This window comes from Monodelphis domestica, chromosome 1 (assembly GCF_027887165.1).
Source record: "Monodelphis domestica isolate mMonDom1 chromosome 1, mMonDom1.pri, whole genome shotgun sequence".
Classification (NCBI taxonomy): Eukaryota; Metazoa; Chordata; class Mammalia; order Didelphimorphia; family Didelphidae; genus Monodelphis; species Monodelphis domestica.
The window spans coordinates 586826879-586846893 of NC_077227.1; the positions used below are offsets into that span (position 1 = coordinate 586826879).

Sequence of the window (20015 nt, forward strand, 5' to 3'; positions counted from 1 at the left end):
TAAAGTCTGCTTAGATTAATCAACCAAACAACCTTTGGTTTGCTTTTTAAAACCTACACATCATAGGCCATAACACCTGGTAAGAATTTAGGACAAATCTCAGATATTTTTATGCTCATTCGGTTTTTAACTTAATGATCCTAGAGGTAGTCTCCAAGGTTTTAAGTAAAATGAAACTTTTTATACTAATCTGTCTTATGTGTGAATTCTAAAAGTAGATTTCAGTTAGTTGAGCTAACAATCTGGAAAATAAATGAAACATACATAGAGTCTGGGAAACATTCAAATCACCACTATATTGTTATCCTTGAAATTTTATGCAAATAGAATTTACTACTACAAAGAAGACATACTTTCAGTTACTCTGGTGTGAATTGCAAAAAGTCTATACTCAGGTATTTAACTATCTCATGTTCTACAAATCAATTAAACCAGAATTTAGAAAACAAACTAATAAGATAACAGAGTCCATAACAAAGGGAGCAGAACATTACTAGGGCTGAAGCAGAAAATAGTGTGACCATAAGGTACAACTTCTTTAGATATTACTCTTTGCCATGAGAGTCAATTACAATTTCCTTATAAGCAATGACAAATAGCACAGGCTTCAGATTTAGAATTCCTTTACTCTTTGGTTTCCATTGACTACCTGCTCATCTTCCAGATCAAAACAAATTCAAGGAACTACTACTCAGAAATTTAAAAGTTTAATGACACACTAAATACCTAGGAAAATGTGCACTTTTAGGCAGAATCATCATTACTCCCCAACTGATTCATAACAAGAAAGTATTTCTAAACACCTGAAATTATTAGTAACTATACCACACAGAACATTATCCACCAGAAACAAAACATAGGGTAAATAACTTCAAAAAGATCTGAATCCCAATGTTATTCAAAAATAAAGTTGGGCAATTATGTGTACCTGCCTCTTATTTTATCGGCTATAAAGGAATGCTAACACATATGACACTTACCTTATCCTTTTCATGAGGAAGGAGAGACACAGGAGGTAGACAGGAAAGAGACTCACAACTCTCTTTCCCATCCACATTGGCCACTTTAGTGTTGAGCCGATAAAGAGGTCCATCTTTAAGTAGTCTGCCGTGGCCAACGGCACGTTTGACAGCCAATCGTAACTGCTGGTGAAAGACAGAGGCGGCACTGCCCCCAAACAATGCAGACACATCTTTCTGACCCTTCAAAAAACGTTCAATGTTCTTCAAGGTTGAACCGCTGGACTCTGCCAAGCCTTCAACTGCCCGTTTGATAAGTTTATTCCAATCCACATTTTGTTTGCCATCCAACTTTCCATGGTTCCGAGGTTTAGGAAGTGCTATTCGCCCAGGATTATCAGGATCCTTATAGGAATTGAGGCCTTTATTTGAGACTTTTAAAATCGTTCCATCTTTAACACTCAACTCCAATTGTTCTAAAACAGTTTTCCGGTCCAAGCCATGGGATGAAGACACCGCATTGCATATCCTCTCTTCTGAAGGACGCTGTTTTTGCTTCTTTACTTTTTTGATCGCCTCCAAAATCCACTCCGTATACAGCGGGTTAGCGAGTTTTACCATGGTGAAGAATTCTGTATATCCATAGAGTCGTTATCCCTTATCCTGATGCTGAATAAGTTTCACACCATGGAAAACAAGATTCTCCGAGGCTGGGAACCAGTTAACCATAGCATACAGTTTTCTGGCCTGAATCCCTCCTCCTTTCACAAACAAGAATACTTTTCCACTTCTAATTTAAAAAATCAAACCAATCTAATGTTTGAAATGTCTGCATCCTTCCCAACAGATTCCTAAGGAGCACTGCAGAGGCAGGTTTTCCTCAAAAGGTATAAGAAGTCAGATCATCTCACAGCTCCTTTTGATGTCCAGACTCACATGAGAAAAATGTGTACCTTATGCCTGCAAGAAAATCAAAATGTCAGTTTTTGATTAGTCTTGTCAAAAAAATGTACAAATATATGTAAACATACAGATATGGAATATTTACTAAGCTCCTATGTGCTTAGCACAGTGTTGATATAAGGTATAAGTTTTAAGTAATGTTCCAAATCAATCCTGTATGCCAACAAAAAAGCAGTAATAGTTTGGAAACAATAATTGATGAGGCATTTATCAGGGGTACCAGCTAAACTATCTTCTACAATCCCTGCTCACTAATTTGTGAATTGCAACTGAGTTGCTTCTTGCTATCTTCCCACAAGAAAACATTCGATATTTCAGCAAAAGGACAGATTTAGTGGAAAGAATCCTGCAATGGAATCAACAGTGAATCTTCCATCTTCAAAAAAAATTCTGGATTTTTCAGACTGGTCATATCACTCAATCACTGCAGTCAAACTTTAAGAAACTTTCCTACTTCACACATTAGAAGTAATAGGAAACATGATCTTGTAACATGTACATGTAACAAGTTCAAATCTTATTTCAAGTACAACATGTGCCCTAACTGGAAGCAACAAAAATGCTATATACAACTCAGCTAAAGTAATAAAAGTAAACAAAAACTTTTTTTAGTGTTTCTGGAGTGTTTAAAATACTTTACAAACAATAATTTCATTTGTTCTGAACTTTTATAAAAACTTGGAAACTAGGAACCATCAGGTAGGTATGACCTAATAGCTGTCAAAAGGTAAATATCACCTACTCAGCAGGTAAAATTCAGATAAGTGACTTGTCCAGGATCAAAGGAATGTCAGTGATAAGGCTAGAGAATAACCTCCTTGTCAACTGCAGAGCACAGAAAAAAAAAATTAATGACTGGTTTTTAACATATAATAAAGAAGAAAGAAGTCACACAAAATATGACTTCAAGATTGCCAGGTTGCTGTCCTGAGGGGAATATGCCCATTTATTAACATAAAAATACACAGATATTGCCTCTACAGAGTCAAATTCTCTCATTCTTTTCTTGCTAATGAATTGGTTAGTTGTAAAAATAACATATTTGAAATCTACATAGGCATACTGTAAAAAAAAATTTTTATTTAAACCTGAAGCTTAAAGCACTAGTATTACTTTAATGTCTCAAGTACTTTATTAAACTATAAACAAAAAAATAATAGGTCCTCGGCTACTATTCTTAATTAAAATTAATTTAAAAGTCAAAAGGAGTCAAAGTATTACTTCCAAAAGACCAGTTCTGACAGGCATATAAGGGAAAAAAGTATTCACTTCTTCTGAACCCACCAAGATTTCTTTTAGCCGAAGACAGATGCTTCTCATTTCAGTGGGGGGGGATATATATATATATATATATATATTTACACACATACACATAGGATAAGTCCAGTAAAGTTGATTATGTGTATATAAGGGCTAATATAATGAAGAAACTTCAGACTGTTATAAAGAAACTGGGAATACGCCAGCTAATCAACCACGCAGGTAAGTGAATGAATGACAACTACTCGGATCTCCCAACAATTTTGTTTCCAAGCCTTGTGAACATAGTGTCTCAAAACTTGATGCCCATACATCGAAAAGTACAGTATTTCAACTGAAAGAGCATCACCACTCACAGTCCTTCTCCCCCTAACCCCCACTTTTTGAAGGAGGGAAGGACAACTTTACAAACTTTAAATGGCAAGCCCTGCTACTTGCTAACGAGTCATTTCGCCCTTCCCATTAGGTCAAAACAGAAACAGAGGAGTAAGTTAACAATGAAATCACGTGGAGCAGCATCTCCCATTCCCAACACCTCCGGTGCTCCAGGTCCCAGAGCCCGCTCGGGAGCCCGACACCGCCTCCGGAGCAGGGCATGCCCAGGCTTCCGGGAGGGTCTGACAGGTCGGACAGTTCCCTTCCGAGCCCAAGTTCGGCGTTGACAGGCAGCCCCGGTCCGCCGCCCCCGCCGCCCGCCAGCCAGCCCGCCCGGACTGGGACTGACAGCCCAACAGACACCACAACACACGTGCTGCCTCCTCCGCACCACAACACCCGCCCGCCTGTCACCCGCCCCCCGCTACCGGGCTCGGGTCCCCGGACAATCCCAGCCGCGCCGGGTCGCGGACAGGAGAGCCCAGGGCTGAGACAGCAGGCAGGAGGCGAGAGAAGGCGGAGGCAGGGCCAGAGGAGCGGGATCCCCGGGGTAGCCCAGCCCAGCCTGCGGCTCCAAGGCCTGCGCCGCCCGCCCGCCAGCCAGCTCGCTCGCTCGACCGCCCGCTCGCTCGCTTCTCCCCGGCCTGGGGCCGGGACCCGGGCCCAGCCGGCGGGTGGCAGGGCGGAGGGCCCGGGGAGCGCGGGGCTGGAGCCGGGGCCTGGGCTAGGCGCAGGCAGACCGGCGCGCGGAGAAGCGGCAGGGGAAGCCGGGCGCCGGCTCGGCGCGAGGGGGCGGCCGCGGCGCCCCGGCCCGAGGCCTGGCGCAGAGCAGCGGGAGGCGGCGCAGGCCGCGGCGGGGCCTGCAGCCGCCCGCGGACCCCGAGGGGCGGCCAAGTGGATCCCGGGGCGGCTCAGCTGCGGCCTCGGCGGCGGGAGGCGGCACCGGGTAGCTCCATAGCTACTTACCGAGGCGGTGGAGAGCCTGGATCCCGGGGCCCCGGGCCGGACGGCGGAGATGCCCCAAACTGACACGGCCGCCATCTTGGAGACAGTGAGCTTGGGGCGGGGGGAGGGGAGGCGGGGAGGCGGAACAGCCGCGGGGGGAGGGGGACGGTCGCGAGGGAACGGCGGTCGTGGAGGGGACGGGGGGGGCGGGGGTTAAGAGTGGGAAGAGCCGGAAAGGCAGTGAAGGGGGAGGAGGGAGGAAGAGTGAGCGCCAGAGGGGGGGAGAGGCTAGCGAGCCGGAAGAGCCGGGAGGGCGAAGGCGCCTCGCAGGGGGAAGGGCCAGAGGGCGGGGCGTGGCGAGGGGGGGAAACAGCCGCCTGGAGGGTCACGTGAGGCCGGTACAAAAGGCCAAAGCCAAAGTGGGAGGAGGACTTTGTGAGGAGGGAGGCCAATAATTGGGGTCTCTTTTCTGCCTCCAGATCCTCTTTAGGTCGTGCAGGGGTAAAGAAAAGGAAGATCTGATTTCTTACTTATTTAACAGGTGGGGAAACTGAGGCATTGGGAATTGGGGCTGGCTTCAGTGTCACTGGAAGCCATGTAACTAGGACCGATGCCCAAACAGTAACAAATTGCTTTATAAAGTGCTTAATTCACCGCCTTGTGAAAGTGAAGATTCAAGTGTTATCATCCCCATTTTACAGATGAGGAAACTGAGACCCTGCTCAAGGGCCGTGGTTAAGGCAGCATCTAGACCGGACTGGAATGGAGTTCTGACAACAAAACCAAAGCTCTTTGCATTCAAGTGCCCTCCCTCTCTGTCAGACCCTCTGCCCTTATCTCGTTTTAGTTTTCCAGTTACCCAAAATGATTCTCCTTATCAGGACTTTGGGAACATATCATCCGCCCATTTCCTTCAGTGCCAGTTCCAATGCCACCTCCTCCATGCAGCTTTTTCTCTCTGCCTGAATGTGAACCCTCCCCGTTATTCCTACTTCCCTTTCTCAAATAGGTCTGTGATGTACAGCATGTATGTATTCTGCCTCGTATTGCAACTGCTTTTGCCTTTGTCTTATACTCGCCATTAATTGCAAATTCTTATAAAGCAAAGTGCTGGCATGATTTAGCGGGAAATGCTCTGGTTTTCATACCAGCTCGCATATTAGCTGCATGACCTTGATCGAGTCACTTAGTGGGGTAAAACCTGTCTCTGAGACATTGTTTCCTCGATCTGTAAAGTAAGGGGGACTTGCTCCTCGGCTCACAGGATTGTTTGTAATCAAATAACAGGTCCGTTTTTGATGTCAGTATCGTTTTCAATTATAAAGGCTCTGAAATACCAGCAACTCTAACTAAAAATTCCAGCACTTGGAGTAAATTCAACTGGGAGAGGGGAGAGCCATGAGGGATGTGTGTGTGTATGTGTGCTAAAGTGAGATAACTCATATCAAGTTGTAATAAACTAACACAGAGGTAATGGGACTGAGGGAGCTGAGGAACTGGGAGGAAAGGGTTAGAGAATGGAGATGACCATGAGCTAGATATTGAACTTATTGGGAAGGAGGAAGTGTGACCTAGAGATAGGTGACAGCAATAAGGATCCGGACAGTGTGAAACAAATTTTTAAAGTTTGAAAGGCGGTATAGAGTGACAATGGAAGAGGGAGGCTCTAAAAGAGGCCGGTGAGGAGGTAAGAACACCGATGCTAACTCCTCCTCCTCCTCCTCCTCCTCACCCCCAGTATCAGGGAGTGTGATAGAGGGAGCAAGACAGCCCTGGAGAGAGTGCCAGAGACTTGTAGCTTCGAAAAAAGTGAGATTCCAGAAGAAGGAAAGTATCAGAGCAGCATCAATCCAGCATGAGGTTTTAGAGCCGGCAGGGGTCACCTGGACCTCTCCTTGCTTTAAAGATGAGAAAATCAAGGCCCAGACCATTGAAATGTGCCAGAGGGCACACTGCTAGGGAGTGAAAAGTCAGGATCCCAACCCAAATCCTCTGACTAAATCCAGTGATCGTTCCACTGCCCCCAAATAGAGGCTCCCTCTCCCTCCCCATCAAGTGTTCTGTGCCTGGAGGTTCTCACCAAAGTGGACCACTTGCTGTCCCTTGTATACCACATTCCACTCCTGCTCTTTTGCCAAGACTGTCTCTCCTCCGTTACTGCAAAGCACTCCACAATCACCACAACGTCTTCGAATCAATCCCTCCAAGCCCAGCTCGTGTTACTTCCTAAAGAAAAGCTTTCCTTTCCTCACAGTTGGTAGAGCCCTCCCCACCAATATAACTGAGGAAGTTTTTTGCATTTCATCTATTATGTACCTGTTTCCCATTCCCCCCCTCCTCCCACAGAACACAGGCACCTGAGGGACCCCTGATTCATGTTTGTCTTTGTATCCCTGATGCCTAACCTATAGTGGCTGCTTAATCCATGCTTGCTGAATAAACGAAAAGCAGAAGATGGTCATTAGGAAAAGCTAAAGCTGAGGTTACTAAGGCGGCAGGGCCCCCGCAGAGGTCAGAAGCTAGCCTCCTCCCACACTGATCTAGGAGTCTAGCATGGGGTCCCCAAGCCAGGCAGCTCTCAGTCCTGACTGGATGGGAAGAGGAGCACAGTCTGCCCTACTTGAAGGGAAGAAGGTCCTTTAAGAGAGTCATGAGGAAGTAGTGTATGGGTTAGAGGCATCTGATTCCCAACCCCAATTGCCCTGTGCTAGCTCCAGCTCTGACTATTATTCTATATCATCTCTCCACTAAAACTCCACCACAATCCTGGCCGTCACCCAGGCTCCAAAGGGGTCCTGCTCAACTCCCATTCTCCCTCATCAAACCATACCCAATCTGTTGCCAACTCTTGTCCGTCTACCTTGGGAACATCTCTCATATATACCTCTGACACTGCCCTTCTCCTTAAGCCTGTGATAGTGCAGTAGCCTGCTGGAGGGTCTCCCCACTCCAATGTATCCCCTACTCAACGGTCAGAGTGATCTTCCTAAAGCAGTGCGACCTTGTTGCCCCTCCCCTCCTTAATAAATTCCAGTGGCTCACAGCCACCTCCAGGACCAAAAATAAGATCTTGTTTGGCATTCAAAGCCCTTCAGAATCTGGCCCCCTCTTACCTTGCCAGTATTCTTATACTCTTGGCCTCTGGTCCCCAGGCCTCCAATCTAGTGCTGACTTCCTTGAGCTTTCTATTCCTGAACTCAAGCAATGTTTCTAGTGCAATATAGGAATATGGAAGTGAATGTTTAACAACTCTGTCTCTAGGGCAAAAAAGAGGTATGTACACACACTTTTATGTAAACATCTGCATTGTTAAGTCAGGTCAAGGAAATCAACAAAACAATAAATCGAGTCGTATTTGATAGTAATTGATGACTTTTGAGGTATACTGGGGCTAAAAAATTTAACAAATGACCCTAGTTAGAACCATCTCCAGGACACCTTTACTTATTTACCTCCTACCCCTACACCACCCCAGGTACTCTTCAGCCCAGTGACACTGGCCTCCTTGCTGTACCTCTCATAAGACATTCTATCTCCTAACCATGCATTCTCTCTGCCAGTCTCCCAAAGCCTGGAATTTTCTTTCTCATTAGCTTTGCTATCTAGTTTCTCTTGCTTCCTTCACATCCTAACTAAAATGCCTCCTCCAAGAAACCTTTCCTGATCTACCTTAATGTTAGCACCTTCCTTCTGTGGATGATCTCCATTTATCCTGTAGATGTCTGATTTCTATAGTTAATTGCACATTGTCCCCTCCGTTATACTGATTTAAGGACTTTTTTTTTTTGCCTTTCTTTGTATTCCCAATACTTTCACAGTGCCTAAGAGAACATCTTACATTTTGGTTTTATCTTCAATAGTATTTATAATGGTAATAAATTGATATTTATTAAGGTTACAAAGTACTTTACATATATTATCTCATTTGATCCTTGCAATAATCATGTAAGGTAAGTACTATTATTATGCCCATTTTACGTATTAGGAAACTAAGGCTGAGAGAATAAGAAGGTCTATCACCCTAGCAGTATAACCTTGGGTGAGGGATTCAAACCCCTATCTTCCGGACTCCAGAATCAGTGGTTCTATCCAATGTACCTCCTAACTCCTTCCAAATTAGCATGGATCTGAAAACTCAATAGGTGTTTGAGAAATGCTTGCAGTACATTCAGGCTTCTGGGCTATAGTTATTTACTTAATTATATCACCCTACCTTTTTAAGTCCTTTTCTTCTTTCAAAGTTCAACTCACACACCAGCTTTTCTTTGGAGAATTTTTTGACTGCCCCAGGCACCGGTTATCATTCCTTCCTCTGAATTCCTCAAACATTTATTGTCTGTACCACTCACGTTACATTTAATATATGCTAACATATATTGTAGATGTTCCCTCTCTCCCCAATTAGATTTTGTTAGCCCCTTAACAACAGAAACTGCATGCTATAGATATGCCTTTTGAAATCCCCAGTGCCTACTGCAATGACTTCTACATAATAGGGTCTAAATAAATGTTTACTGTTGATTATAATGGTGATAACAAGGATGATTGATTATGATATGAATTGGAATATATGACCCCTCTAAGAAAGAACTGGAGATTCTGCTCCACCTGCTGCCACATTCTAATCAAGTTACATTATTAGTAGCTTACCTTGTAAATAGAGTAACAATACAGGCATACCTTAGAGATAGTTCAGGTTCACTGCCAGATTACTGAAGTAAAATAAATATCACAATGAAGTGAGTATCGTAATAAAGCAAGTCACATGAATTTTTTTGTTTCCCAGTGCCTATAAAAGATGTTTATACTATACTGTTGTCTATTAAGTGTTCAATATGTCTAAAATATACATATGCCTTAATTAAGAAATACTTTATTGCTAAAAAAAAATGCTACCTAGCACCTGGGCCATTATCGAGTCATAATCTTTTTGCTGGTGGAGGGTCTTGCCTCATTGTTGATGGCTGCTGAGTCATCAGAGTGGTAATTGCTGAAGACCGGAAGGGCTGTACCAATTTCTTATCTTGTTCTTATTTTTTAAACTCTTACCTTCTGTCTTAGTATCAAATCTAAATAGAAGAGTGGTAAGGGCTAGGCATTCAGGGTTAAGTGGCTTGCTAAGGGTCACACAGCTAGGAACTATCTGAAGTCAGATTTGAACCAGGACCTCCAATCTCCAGGCCTAGTGTTCTATCCACTGGGCTACCTAGCTGCACCTGATAATTTCTTTTTTTTTTTTTAATCCTTACCTTCCAACTTAGAATCAGTAGGCAAAATAGTAAGGGCTAGGCAATAGGGGTTAAGTGACTTGATAATTTCTTAAAATAAGACAGCAATGAAACTTGCTACATCCATTGACTCTTCCTTTCACAAAAGATTTCTCCATCTTTATGATGGTAGAACTTCTTTCAAAACTGGAGTCAATCCTCTCAAACTCTGCTGATACCTTATCAACTAAGTTTATGTAATGTCCTTCAATATTGTTTTGTCCTAGGGAAGAGGGAGGCCTGAGGAGAGAGATATGGGGAACATCTGTGATGTCTGTGGAGTAGCCAGAACACGTACCACATTTATTGATTGAGTTCACTGACTTATATGACGGGGTTCATGGTTCCCCAAAACAATTATAATAGTAGCATCAAAGATCATGGATCTCATATCACCACAATAGATATGATGATGAAAAAGTTGACACAGAGACACAATGTGAACATGTGCTGTTAGGAAAATGGCACCAATAGACTTGCTTGACACAGGATTGCCATAAACCTTCAATTTGTAAAACACACACACACACAATATCTGCAAAGTATAATAAAGAGTGCTAAAACAGGGTAAGCCTCTACATATAAGGGAATAGGGGACAGGCAAGAAAGTTTTGGCATGAGGAGTATAGCACAAGTCGTTCAGTAAAATGCCTGCATTGAGCTGATGCTGCTTTTGTACTGGATAGTTGGTCTGGAGCTGTCTCTATTTGCCGGGTTTCATGAGTTTTCATTCACACATTCACCAAACAGAATAAATAAGAACTGGAATAATATGAATTAATTCTGGAAACTGTGAAGACTAAATTAACTCTCCCCTGCCAATTTTTAGATTTAATCACCAGAAGCATATACACTCCACTTACACTTGAGTGGGGGAGGTCTGTGACCCACATGTGCAATAGTGGGTGACAAATCAGAATCAACTGACTTCCCCCTGGGCAATCCTAAGCAAAGCTTTAGCTCTAATTGGTACACATAAAATGGAAGGAAGGCACAGGAAGAGATGAAAAGGAATGGTCTTTAAGAATGCCAAGAACTTCCTGTGAAGAGATCTTTAGGTCTTTCATCTTCCACTTGACCTTGGAGGAGCTCTGACTAAGGACCTCAGACTGCTTCTATCTTCTTTAGAACTACCACGTAGGGTGAGTGAAAAAGACTGACTTCTTTCCTGGATTTTCTGAAGGGACTAGCCTCAAAACAGAGAAGGAAACCAGATTGTAGAGGACTTTAAATGCAAGACTGGGATGTTTGTATATTCACTTAAAAACAATAAGGAGGCACTGGAGATTTTTGAGTAAGGAAATTGTCATGGTCAGACTTGTACTTTCAGAAGATTATTCAATCAGCTATGTTAGTATATGAGATATCATGACCAAAAAACCAAGCAGATTTGCACAGTTGATACTCATCAGTGGATCTTTACATTTTCAAAACTAACTGAAAGATGTAGCTAATAGGGTCATGGATCTGTAGCTTGAAGGAACATCAGAAGCAATCTGATCCAGCCCATCCATTTAACAGATAGGGAAAGTGAGACCCATGGAAATTAATTGACTTGCCTAAGCTCTTGTAGGAAGCAAGTAGCTGAATTAGGATAGAAGAACCTACTAGAAAAAATATTTGATAAGGCAAAGTAGAATGCCAACTTGTAGGCTCTTTTTCAAGAAAGTAACACCCATCCAAATATCAGAATCATTCAAGATTCCATGAAATATCTAGCAGAAATAACCCTATTCAGCAGCCTCTGATCACAAACATCAAGTGGGGCAAACAACCGAAAGATTTATATGTTCACCAAAGATGTTAAACACTGTGATAAAAGACATCCAGCAGAGTCCAAATTGAAGAGGAATTTCCTATAGATGGTGAGTTCTTACAGGAGCTTCTGTTCAAAGATGACAATATGCTGATTGCATCAAGCCCCCAAATTTGGCAGAGCCTCCTGGGAAAGATCTATAATTACTCAAAGGAATTTGGCTTGACCATCCACATGGGAAAGACCAATTGGATAAAGAATATCTATTGTCTAGACCACAACAGGCATTTAAATGGACAGCCTCTAGAGCTTGTTCATCAGTATGTATAATTTCATAAACAGTGCAAATGAACAACAAATTAGTCCCAGATTTGAACAAGAAAAGAGCAAAACAGATTGCCTTTTGGATGTTGCATAGCTCCTTTAATGACTCCAAGCTTCCAAAGAAAATAAAGGCCTATCTTATAAGTACCATCATTCTACCAGTGTTTCTGTACAGCAGCAAAACATGGAATACAATGGTATTTAAAGAATGTAAAATGAACTTCACATAGAAAGCAATGGAAAGGCATTCAATAAGTGTGAGCCAGCTGCATGAGGATAAAATAAAAAAATGTGATCAAGGAATTGTATGGTAAGTAAAGAAGACAGACTAGTCATGTGACTATGAGTCATGAAATATCAGCAGTTTCCAAAGACTTCATGTTGTGGGTCCAAAGTTGCTCTGTCCAAAGAGCAAAGGAGAAGGACATGATGGATGCAGAAAGGTGGTTACATCAGATTGCCTATGAAGAAAAAGAAAGATGCCATCCTATAATTGCATGACCAAGAGGGGAAAAAAGCTGGATCACTAATGTGGGGGAAAGGATGACATATTGGATGGATAGCCTGTGCCCTCCATGGGCATTGACATAATGTCAAAGGAAGGAGTAAAAGCTCTAAAAAATTGGAGTCTCCCAAGGTACTGCTGAGACTAACAATAGGAATTAAAGGGCAAGAATTCAAAGGTGTAGAATTGGTGAAGTAATCAAGTGATATAAAGGAAGTTCAGAAGAAGGCCTAAGCAAGATACTTGGAGGACCCTCCTCCCCCATTAGTGAGAATGATATGGAAGAAGAACTAGCAAAGAACACTGAGATGGCATGGTCAGATAAATAAAAGGAAAACCAGGAAAGAACAGTGTCACAAACATTTTGGGAGCGTATTTTGGAGGAGACGGTAGTCAGCAGTGTCAAAAGCAACCAAAAGTTCAAACATGATTAAGATTGAGAAAAGGCTTCTAGATAAGCAATTAATAAATCATTAAACACGAAGTGCCTACTGTGTGCCTGGCAGTCTTCTAAGTCATTAAGAGATCATTAACTTTGGAGAGGGCAGTTTCAATTAATGACAAAATAAGAAGCCAGATTGTAGAGGGGTTAGAAGAGAATAGGAGAAGAGAAGTAGAGGCACCTGGTACAGATGAAAGGGAACAGAGATATAGGACAATGGATAGCAGAGATGATCTGATCAAGCAAGAGTTGTCTACTGATGGAGGAAACATGCGCTCATTTGTAGGCACCATTAAAGAAGCCAGGAGATAGAGAAAGATGGAAGGTTAGAGGATAGAAATATTAGTGGGGACAATCTTCTGGAGAAGACATGAGAGGAATAGATCAAGGATGCGTGTGTGTAAGGAATGTGCCACTTCTTCTAAGATAAAAGTGAAGGAGATGATTGTGTAGACTTAAAGCCTACTAGAGCTTATGCTCTACAACATAGGCTTCAAAGACCCAAGGTTATAGCCATATCTCAATTAGATGATTGAGTAGGACCTATGAGTACAGAAGAATACAGGGATAGGAAACCACTGCAAGTCCTTATATCTAGTTTACAGAATACTTTCCTCATAACAGTTCTGTGGGGTAAGTAATTTATTATTGCCCATTTAACAAATGAGGAAACTGAGGTTAAGGAGTCACACAACCTTTAAGTGGTAAAGCTGGGACTTAAAGCTAGATCTTCTGAGGACCAAGTCAGACACACTAGAGAGTGAGCATTATTGATCTCTTAGGATGTTGCTTTTTTTTTTTTATCACACTTATTAGCTATGGGAGTGAAGTTAGGTTGGAACACTCCCAGCTGAGGTTTTATATTTACAAAGCGGTCCTAAATGACCCTCTATTGACTATAGGCTTGTCTTAAATAGTATGAAATGTGCAATCACTACCTCTTTCTGTTGGCCTCTGATACAACATTTAATGAGTGATTCACTGATAAGATTCCATGAGATTTTAAGCCTGATCAATAAAAATATTAAGGCAAAGAAAAATCAAATAACCCCCTTTGGAATTATTTTTGTACCAAAATAATTCTGAAATAAAAATGAAAGAAATGTCCTAGTGAGGAAGGTCTTTTCTAGCCGTTATATTTTTGACAATAGTACTAAGAAATGGTATGTGAGAAACTAAGATAATTGGTAGATGCTTTCTTCTCTAACTTCCCTTAGTAGCCTACTGTCAATCTACTATCTATTAATTGCTACATCTAAATCTTTCTCACACATATTTAAGCTTTCAGTCTGTAATGACTATGGATATTGAATTCCATAAGTTTACTAACTGCTGTGAAAAATAGTCCAAATAAACTGGATGGTATCTAGGGTTTCTTCTGGCACAAAACAATTCTATAATATCTTATGATCCTTCCTTGTAGTTGACCTAATACTACTTCCTTGAGATTTCAAATAGTTTTTCTAATTCCAATGGCCTAGGATTAATTTAGCAAACAAATCTTTTGCTCAATTCATAATTTTATAGGCTAAAACTATCTCTTTTAGAATTTTTCTTTCCAAAAGAGTTAGGCTACAGTTACCTGGAAAAAGATCTGGGGTTTGGGGTTATAAAAATTACTAATATAGAAGTATGTTTTGAATGATAATACATGTATAATAACCCAGATCAAATTGCTTCGCATCTCCAGGAGGAGAGAGGGAAAGGAGGGAGAAAGGCAATTTGGATCTTATAATTTCAAAAATGTAGGCTGGAGGTTTTAGTAGACTTGTCACTGATTAGGCCATGCCAACCCTTCCCCCCACCCCCACCCCAGATTGCTCTCATCATCTGCCTTCTTTGTTACCATTCATGAATGGAGCTGAAGGAAAATCAAGAAATCATGTTGATTGGATCCATTATAAATTTATATTACATAATTTCAGCTGGACCTTCACTGAAACAAGATAATCATTTTACATTTCCCTAATTGATTCTCAATCCCACTCACAACAGTAGCTGTTTCATACCTATTAGTCTCCTCTCAAGTCTTCCACTGAACCTCCCTCTCTGCTGAGGACTTTTCCTCATACTTACTGGAAAAAAAGCAAGGCCATTCACGGAGTTTCTTCTTTCTCCTCATCTCATATCACTTGGACATCTGCTACTACTACTTCCTTCTTCATTCCTTTCTTAGATGAAGATATAGCCCTTTCTCCTTACCAAAGCATCCTCTATAATATCTTATGATCCTGAATTCCATCCTCCCAGGTCTTCTTCAGGAAATTGTTCCTACCAACATCCCTATACTCATTGTCTTAATTTCTCTCTGTTTCTCTCTCTCTCTCTCTCTCTCTCTCTCTCTCTCTCTCTCTCTCTCTCTCTCTCTCTCTCTCTCTCTCTCTCTCTCTCTCTCTCTTTCTCTCTCTCTCCCCCTCACTCTGGCTCTGTCTATCTGTCTCTTTCCTTCTCTCCTGGATCCTTCTCTAATGCTTAAAAAACATATGCCCATGTTTCTGCCATCCTTAAAAAATCCTTGCTTGATCTGGCCATCTCTATTAGCAATTGTCTCATCTCCCCTTCTCAAGTAAATTCTTTGAGAAAGTAATCTACACTAGGTGCCTCCACTTCCTCTTTTTTTATTCTCTTTTTTTCCCAAGTTATATTTATTTTTTTCAACCAGCAAAAATCTGCCTTCTCTCCCTCTCAATCTAGCACTCACCACCCTTGGTGAATACAGAAGAAAAGTGAAACACATGTGCCAGCACCTTGTGCCTTTTCTCTTCTACAGGTCGGTGCCCAGTGTATCTCCTGAGGGAAGGCTATTAGGGGCAGGACAATATACCCCAGGGCAACCTCTTCTATCTATGCCAGCATAAGGTAACTTCCATCTGCTGCTTCCAGCCAAATCTCCCAACTGGAAAGTGAAAAGACTCTGCTTCAAAGAAGAGCAATCTTCCCTTTGACTTCAGGCCTCCTATCTCTTCAGAGCAAAGATGCCCACTCCTCCATGAAGAACATTCTCACACCTGCTCATATCCTTCTCAGCCCAGTGACCTTGAACTCCTATAGACTATATCCAAACTCCATTCCCCACCCCCACCACCCATCTCCTCATTTCCATCCCCCTCAACCCTCCCTCCCCAAAGTTTCAACCTAAGTCCACCAAACCCTCCCACTATGCCCTCTGGAATGCCTGTTCCGTAAGCAACAAAACTTCCCTTCTTCTTAAATCTTTTCCTCCTGCTTTTTTGTTACTTAAACCTAGCTTCCCACTAATGACACAGCCCCCTCCCCCCAGCCACTCTTCCAGTCCTGGATATGCTTTCATTCATTCTCACTGGCTCACTGGCTGAGGCAGGGGAGTTAGAATACTCCTAGTTCCTCACTGTCACTTCGAGGTTTTCCCCTACCTTTAACACTCAGTAATCTCTCTTCCTTAGAGGTCCATGCTGTTCATATGGAACACCCAGAAAAACTTCAGGTAGATGTGATCTACAGACCCCCACACCTCTCTGCTTAGGGTTTCTTCTGGCACTTTCTCAATGACTTCAGTGCCTGACTCACAATTTTTCTCTCCTCTCCAATTCCTGCCCTCATTCTAGAAGACTTCAACATATTCATACACATGTGTATCTATATGTACATATATATATATATGATCCTTTAAATACTCTAATCACTCACTTCCCATGAGCTATTCCCCTGCCCCAATTCAGCCACACATAAAGACAGTCATACCCTTGATCTTGCCATCACCCACAAATGTACTACCTCCATGTTCAAGAATTCTAAAATCTCCTTATCTGGGCATAAGCCATGAGCTTTTTATTTCTCTATCTTCCTTTCCTTCCTCCTTTCCCTTATAAAACTCTCCTTTTTTTCCACATTGTGATCTCTAATCCCTTGACCTCAGTTCTCTCCCAGGCCACCTTCGCTACACTAGCCAATCCCTCTCCTCTTCTCCCTATTTTGACCCCCTAGGGAACCAGTTCAGCTCTGCACTGTCCTCTCTCTCTTGAACCCCTAGTCTCTTTAGGATGTTAGGAATTATGCCTGGCCAAGTCTCAGCCTTGAATTACTCTCACCATTCACTGTCTTCACTCCTACACACACTGCTGAGCAAAGATGGAGAAAATCATGCAGCCATTTTGTCCGTGTCCACTACAGCTCTGTTATATGGCCTCAGCTGGGCCTTTGCTGCTGCTAGGAAATCCCTTATCAGTTTACTATCTCACTTTCCATAACAGCTTTTCCAAACCTTTTCATCCCTCCTCAAACTCTACCCCCACTCTCTCAGCTGAGAACCTGCCAGATATTTTACAGAAAAAAATATGTGACCATCAGGAAGAACTCTCTCCTCTCCTCTTCCCTATCTCGTGTCATTCAAGGGTCATGGGCCACTTTCTCCTCCTTCACCCCTGTCTCAAATGAAGTGACCTTACTCCTTCACAAGGCTAATCCCTCTGCTTGCTGAAGTGATCCCATTCCATCCCATCTCCTCTAAGAGATGGCCCCCTCGGTCATTCCTGTAGTTTCACTTATCTTCAATCTTTCCCTGTCTACTAGCTCATTCCCTATGGCTTACAAACATGCCCATGGCTCTCTCCATCCTAAACAAGCCTTCACTTGATCTTTCCATCCCCATTAACTATTGTCCTAGATCTCTTCGACCCTGTAAAGCTAAACTTCACAAAAAGGTCTTCCTCAACAGGCACTTCTATTCTCTTCCTAATTTTGTACAACCCAGCTTCTGACCTTATAATTTTCACCAAAACTCCTCTCTTCAACGTTAATAATAACTTTTATTTACCAAATCTAATGGCCTTTTCTCAATCCTCATTCTCCTTGACCACACTCTCTCTCTCTCTCACTCTTTCTCTCTCTCTCTCTCTCTCTCTCTCTCTCTCTCTCTCTCTCTCTCTCTCTCTCTCTCTCTCTCTCTCTCTCTCCCCTCCTCGATTTGCTTTTTCTTTTTAGGTTTTTGGGATACCACTCTCTCCTGGTTTACCTCCTACCTCCCTACCTTCTTTGTCGTCTTTCTTGGGTTCCCTTTCAGATCATGCCCTCTAACTGTAGCTGTTCCTCAGGGTTCTTTTCTGGCCCCTTTTCTCACCTCCCTCTACTGTATCAATTGGTAACCTCATCAATTCCTATAGATTTAATGACTATATGTTAATTATTCTCAGATCTACCCATCTTACCCCAAACCCTCTGTTGACCTCCAGTCTCACATCTCCAACTGCTTTTCAGGCCTCTTAAATTGGATGTCCAGTAGACATCTTAAATCCAATATAAAGTCCAAAATGGAACTCACTATCTTTCCCTGATAGACCCTCCACTCCTCCTACCTCCTCTATTACCATAGAGAGCACCATCTTCCCAGGCCCTCAGGCTCACCTCCCGGGAGTGATCCTGGATTCCAGACTAACTCTTACCTTCTATGGCCAAGCTATTGCCAAGGCCTGTTGATTTTACTTTGATGCCATCTCTTGAACAGTAGAGCTCTCTCTCCTCTGACACTGTTGCCCCTCTAGGGCAGACCCTCATCCCCTCATGCCTGGACCATTGCAGTAACCTGCTGGTAGATCAGCCTACCTCAAGTTTATTTGCACCGAATTAATCACAGTAGTGAATGTCATTGTAGCCATCCAACCTTAGCAACATGAATTCATAGAATTGCAAAGTAGGATGAGACCTTGGAAGTCACCTAAGTCCAAGTCCTATCTAAAGCACCAATCAGGTCCACAATGTCCATAACAAGTGATTAGCCTAGCCTTCTATATAAAAGCTTCCAGTGACAAAACTTTTCCATATTATCCTTTTCCTCCCTCTCAAAGATTTCACCCCCAATTCAGCCATTTTTGTGAAGAATTTTTTCCTTATGCTGAGAGATATGGCAGATATAGCACTAGATTTAGAGTTAGGAACCCAAATTCAAATCTAGCCTCATGTGATCATAGACAAAATGTTCAACTTCTCAGAACTTCAATTTCCTCATTTATAAAATGGGTATTATAGTACTTATTATATCTGTCTTATAGGGTGGTTGTCAGGAAATTGCTCTACAAATCTTAAAATGCTACATAATCATAGCACAAAGGTTATTAGTAGTATTGAGCAAAAACCTGTCCCCCTATAACATTTATCCTTTGGTCCTATTTCTGCCTTCCAGGACAAATCAGAACCAATCTAATCTCTTTTTAGTGTGAGCATTATGACTGTGGGACAGAGCCAAGGCAAGGCATTTGTGAACCCCAAACAAGGTTGGAAAATTACACCCGGGTAGATTACTGTCCCCCAGAGGTTTTGAGCCTTCAATATAACACAACTGACTTGACTTATCACAACATACTTACCTATATGCCATGGAAGAATTTCTTGGCATTAAAAAGATGTGCGTTTATTAAGAGGAATAATAAAGAATATTCTTCATTGTGCCCTCTCATCCACCTAGTGTTGTGTCCTAGGCAACTGCTTTGCTATGGGTTATAGCTGAAGCTTGAAAAAAATTTAATGATGAATTTTTATTGCATTTTAACTATATTACTTGTAATAAAATTTGTCTTGTATGATTTTCTGGAGTCACCAACTAAATTAAACATGTGACTAGATAAAAGTAGCTGACACCTGTTTGTCACCAGTGGGGCATAGAAGACTAGAGAAAGAGGGGGAAAATCTATTTTGTCTGGTCCTGTAACTGCAACCCAGGTAATAATTTCCTTCTTGGCGGGCTACTGAGTCTCTTTTATTCAGTAGATATTTTAAAAGCTAAAAGCAGTGGAAGATGGTAAACATTGATGCTGAGATGTGATCACAGAAATCCATATGGATAGCAGGGTATGATAAAAGTAGTTTACTAATTTAGAACCTTCTGAACTCCAGGCTCTCGGACATTTTGTCTTTCTTACTATCCTCCCTCCCTTTTCACTCTACAAGTTCTATTTATCTGTATCTAGGCAAGTCAAACCACCCCCACCCCCACTGCCATCTTACTTCAGCCCCAATGGGAATGGAAACCAAGACCCTGAAACCAAGAGTCTTGGGAATGAGCAGCCCCACCCCCTTTGCCCCTGCTTATAGCTCAGCTTCCACAACCATCCACAAGAGGAGAAAGCATTGTAGAGCATCTTCCTTATCATCACCAACAACGGATGACTAACTGCCACCATAGGCAAATAGATAGGCAGAGGAGCCTCTGGGAGCTCCGTCCAGACCTCCAGACCTTCCAGCCCAGCCC

The 20015-nt window shown here is 42.4% G+C and overlaps 2 protein-coding genes across 7 annotated transcripts in view; one reads left to right on the plus strand and one right to left on the minus strand.

Annotated features, from left to right (window-relative positions):
- Positions 1–4857, minus strand: part of KAT6A (lysine acetyltransferase 6A) — a 153170-nt gene extending 148313 nt beyond the window's left edge. For 2 of the 6 annotated variants that reach the window (XM_056813595.1, XM_056813594.1), the window contains exons 1-2: positions 4524–4651; positions 981–1919 (exon numbers count right to left, since the gene is read on the minus strand). In XM_056813595.1, the coding sequence (XP_056669573.1) occupies positions 981–1580 (600 nt within the window). In that variant the 5' untranslated portion in view covers positions 1581–1919; positions 4524–4651. Of the gene's footprint in view, positions 1–980; positions 1920–2664; positions 2753–3717; positions 3860–4523 lie in introns of those variants that run through there. The other 4 variants (XM_056813591.1, XM_056813593.1, XM_056813590.1 and 1 more) reach the window with 4 other exon arrangements.
- The window catches only part of AP3M2 (adaptor related protein complex 3 subunit mu 2), a 126475-nt gene continuing 110942 nt past the window's right edge, over positions 4483–20015 (plus strand). The window contains exon 1 of the mRNA XM_056813599.1: positions 4483–4608. The gene's annotated coding sequence lies outside the window, so the exon portion shown is untranslated. The remainder of the gene's footprint in view (positions 4609–20015) is intronic.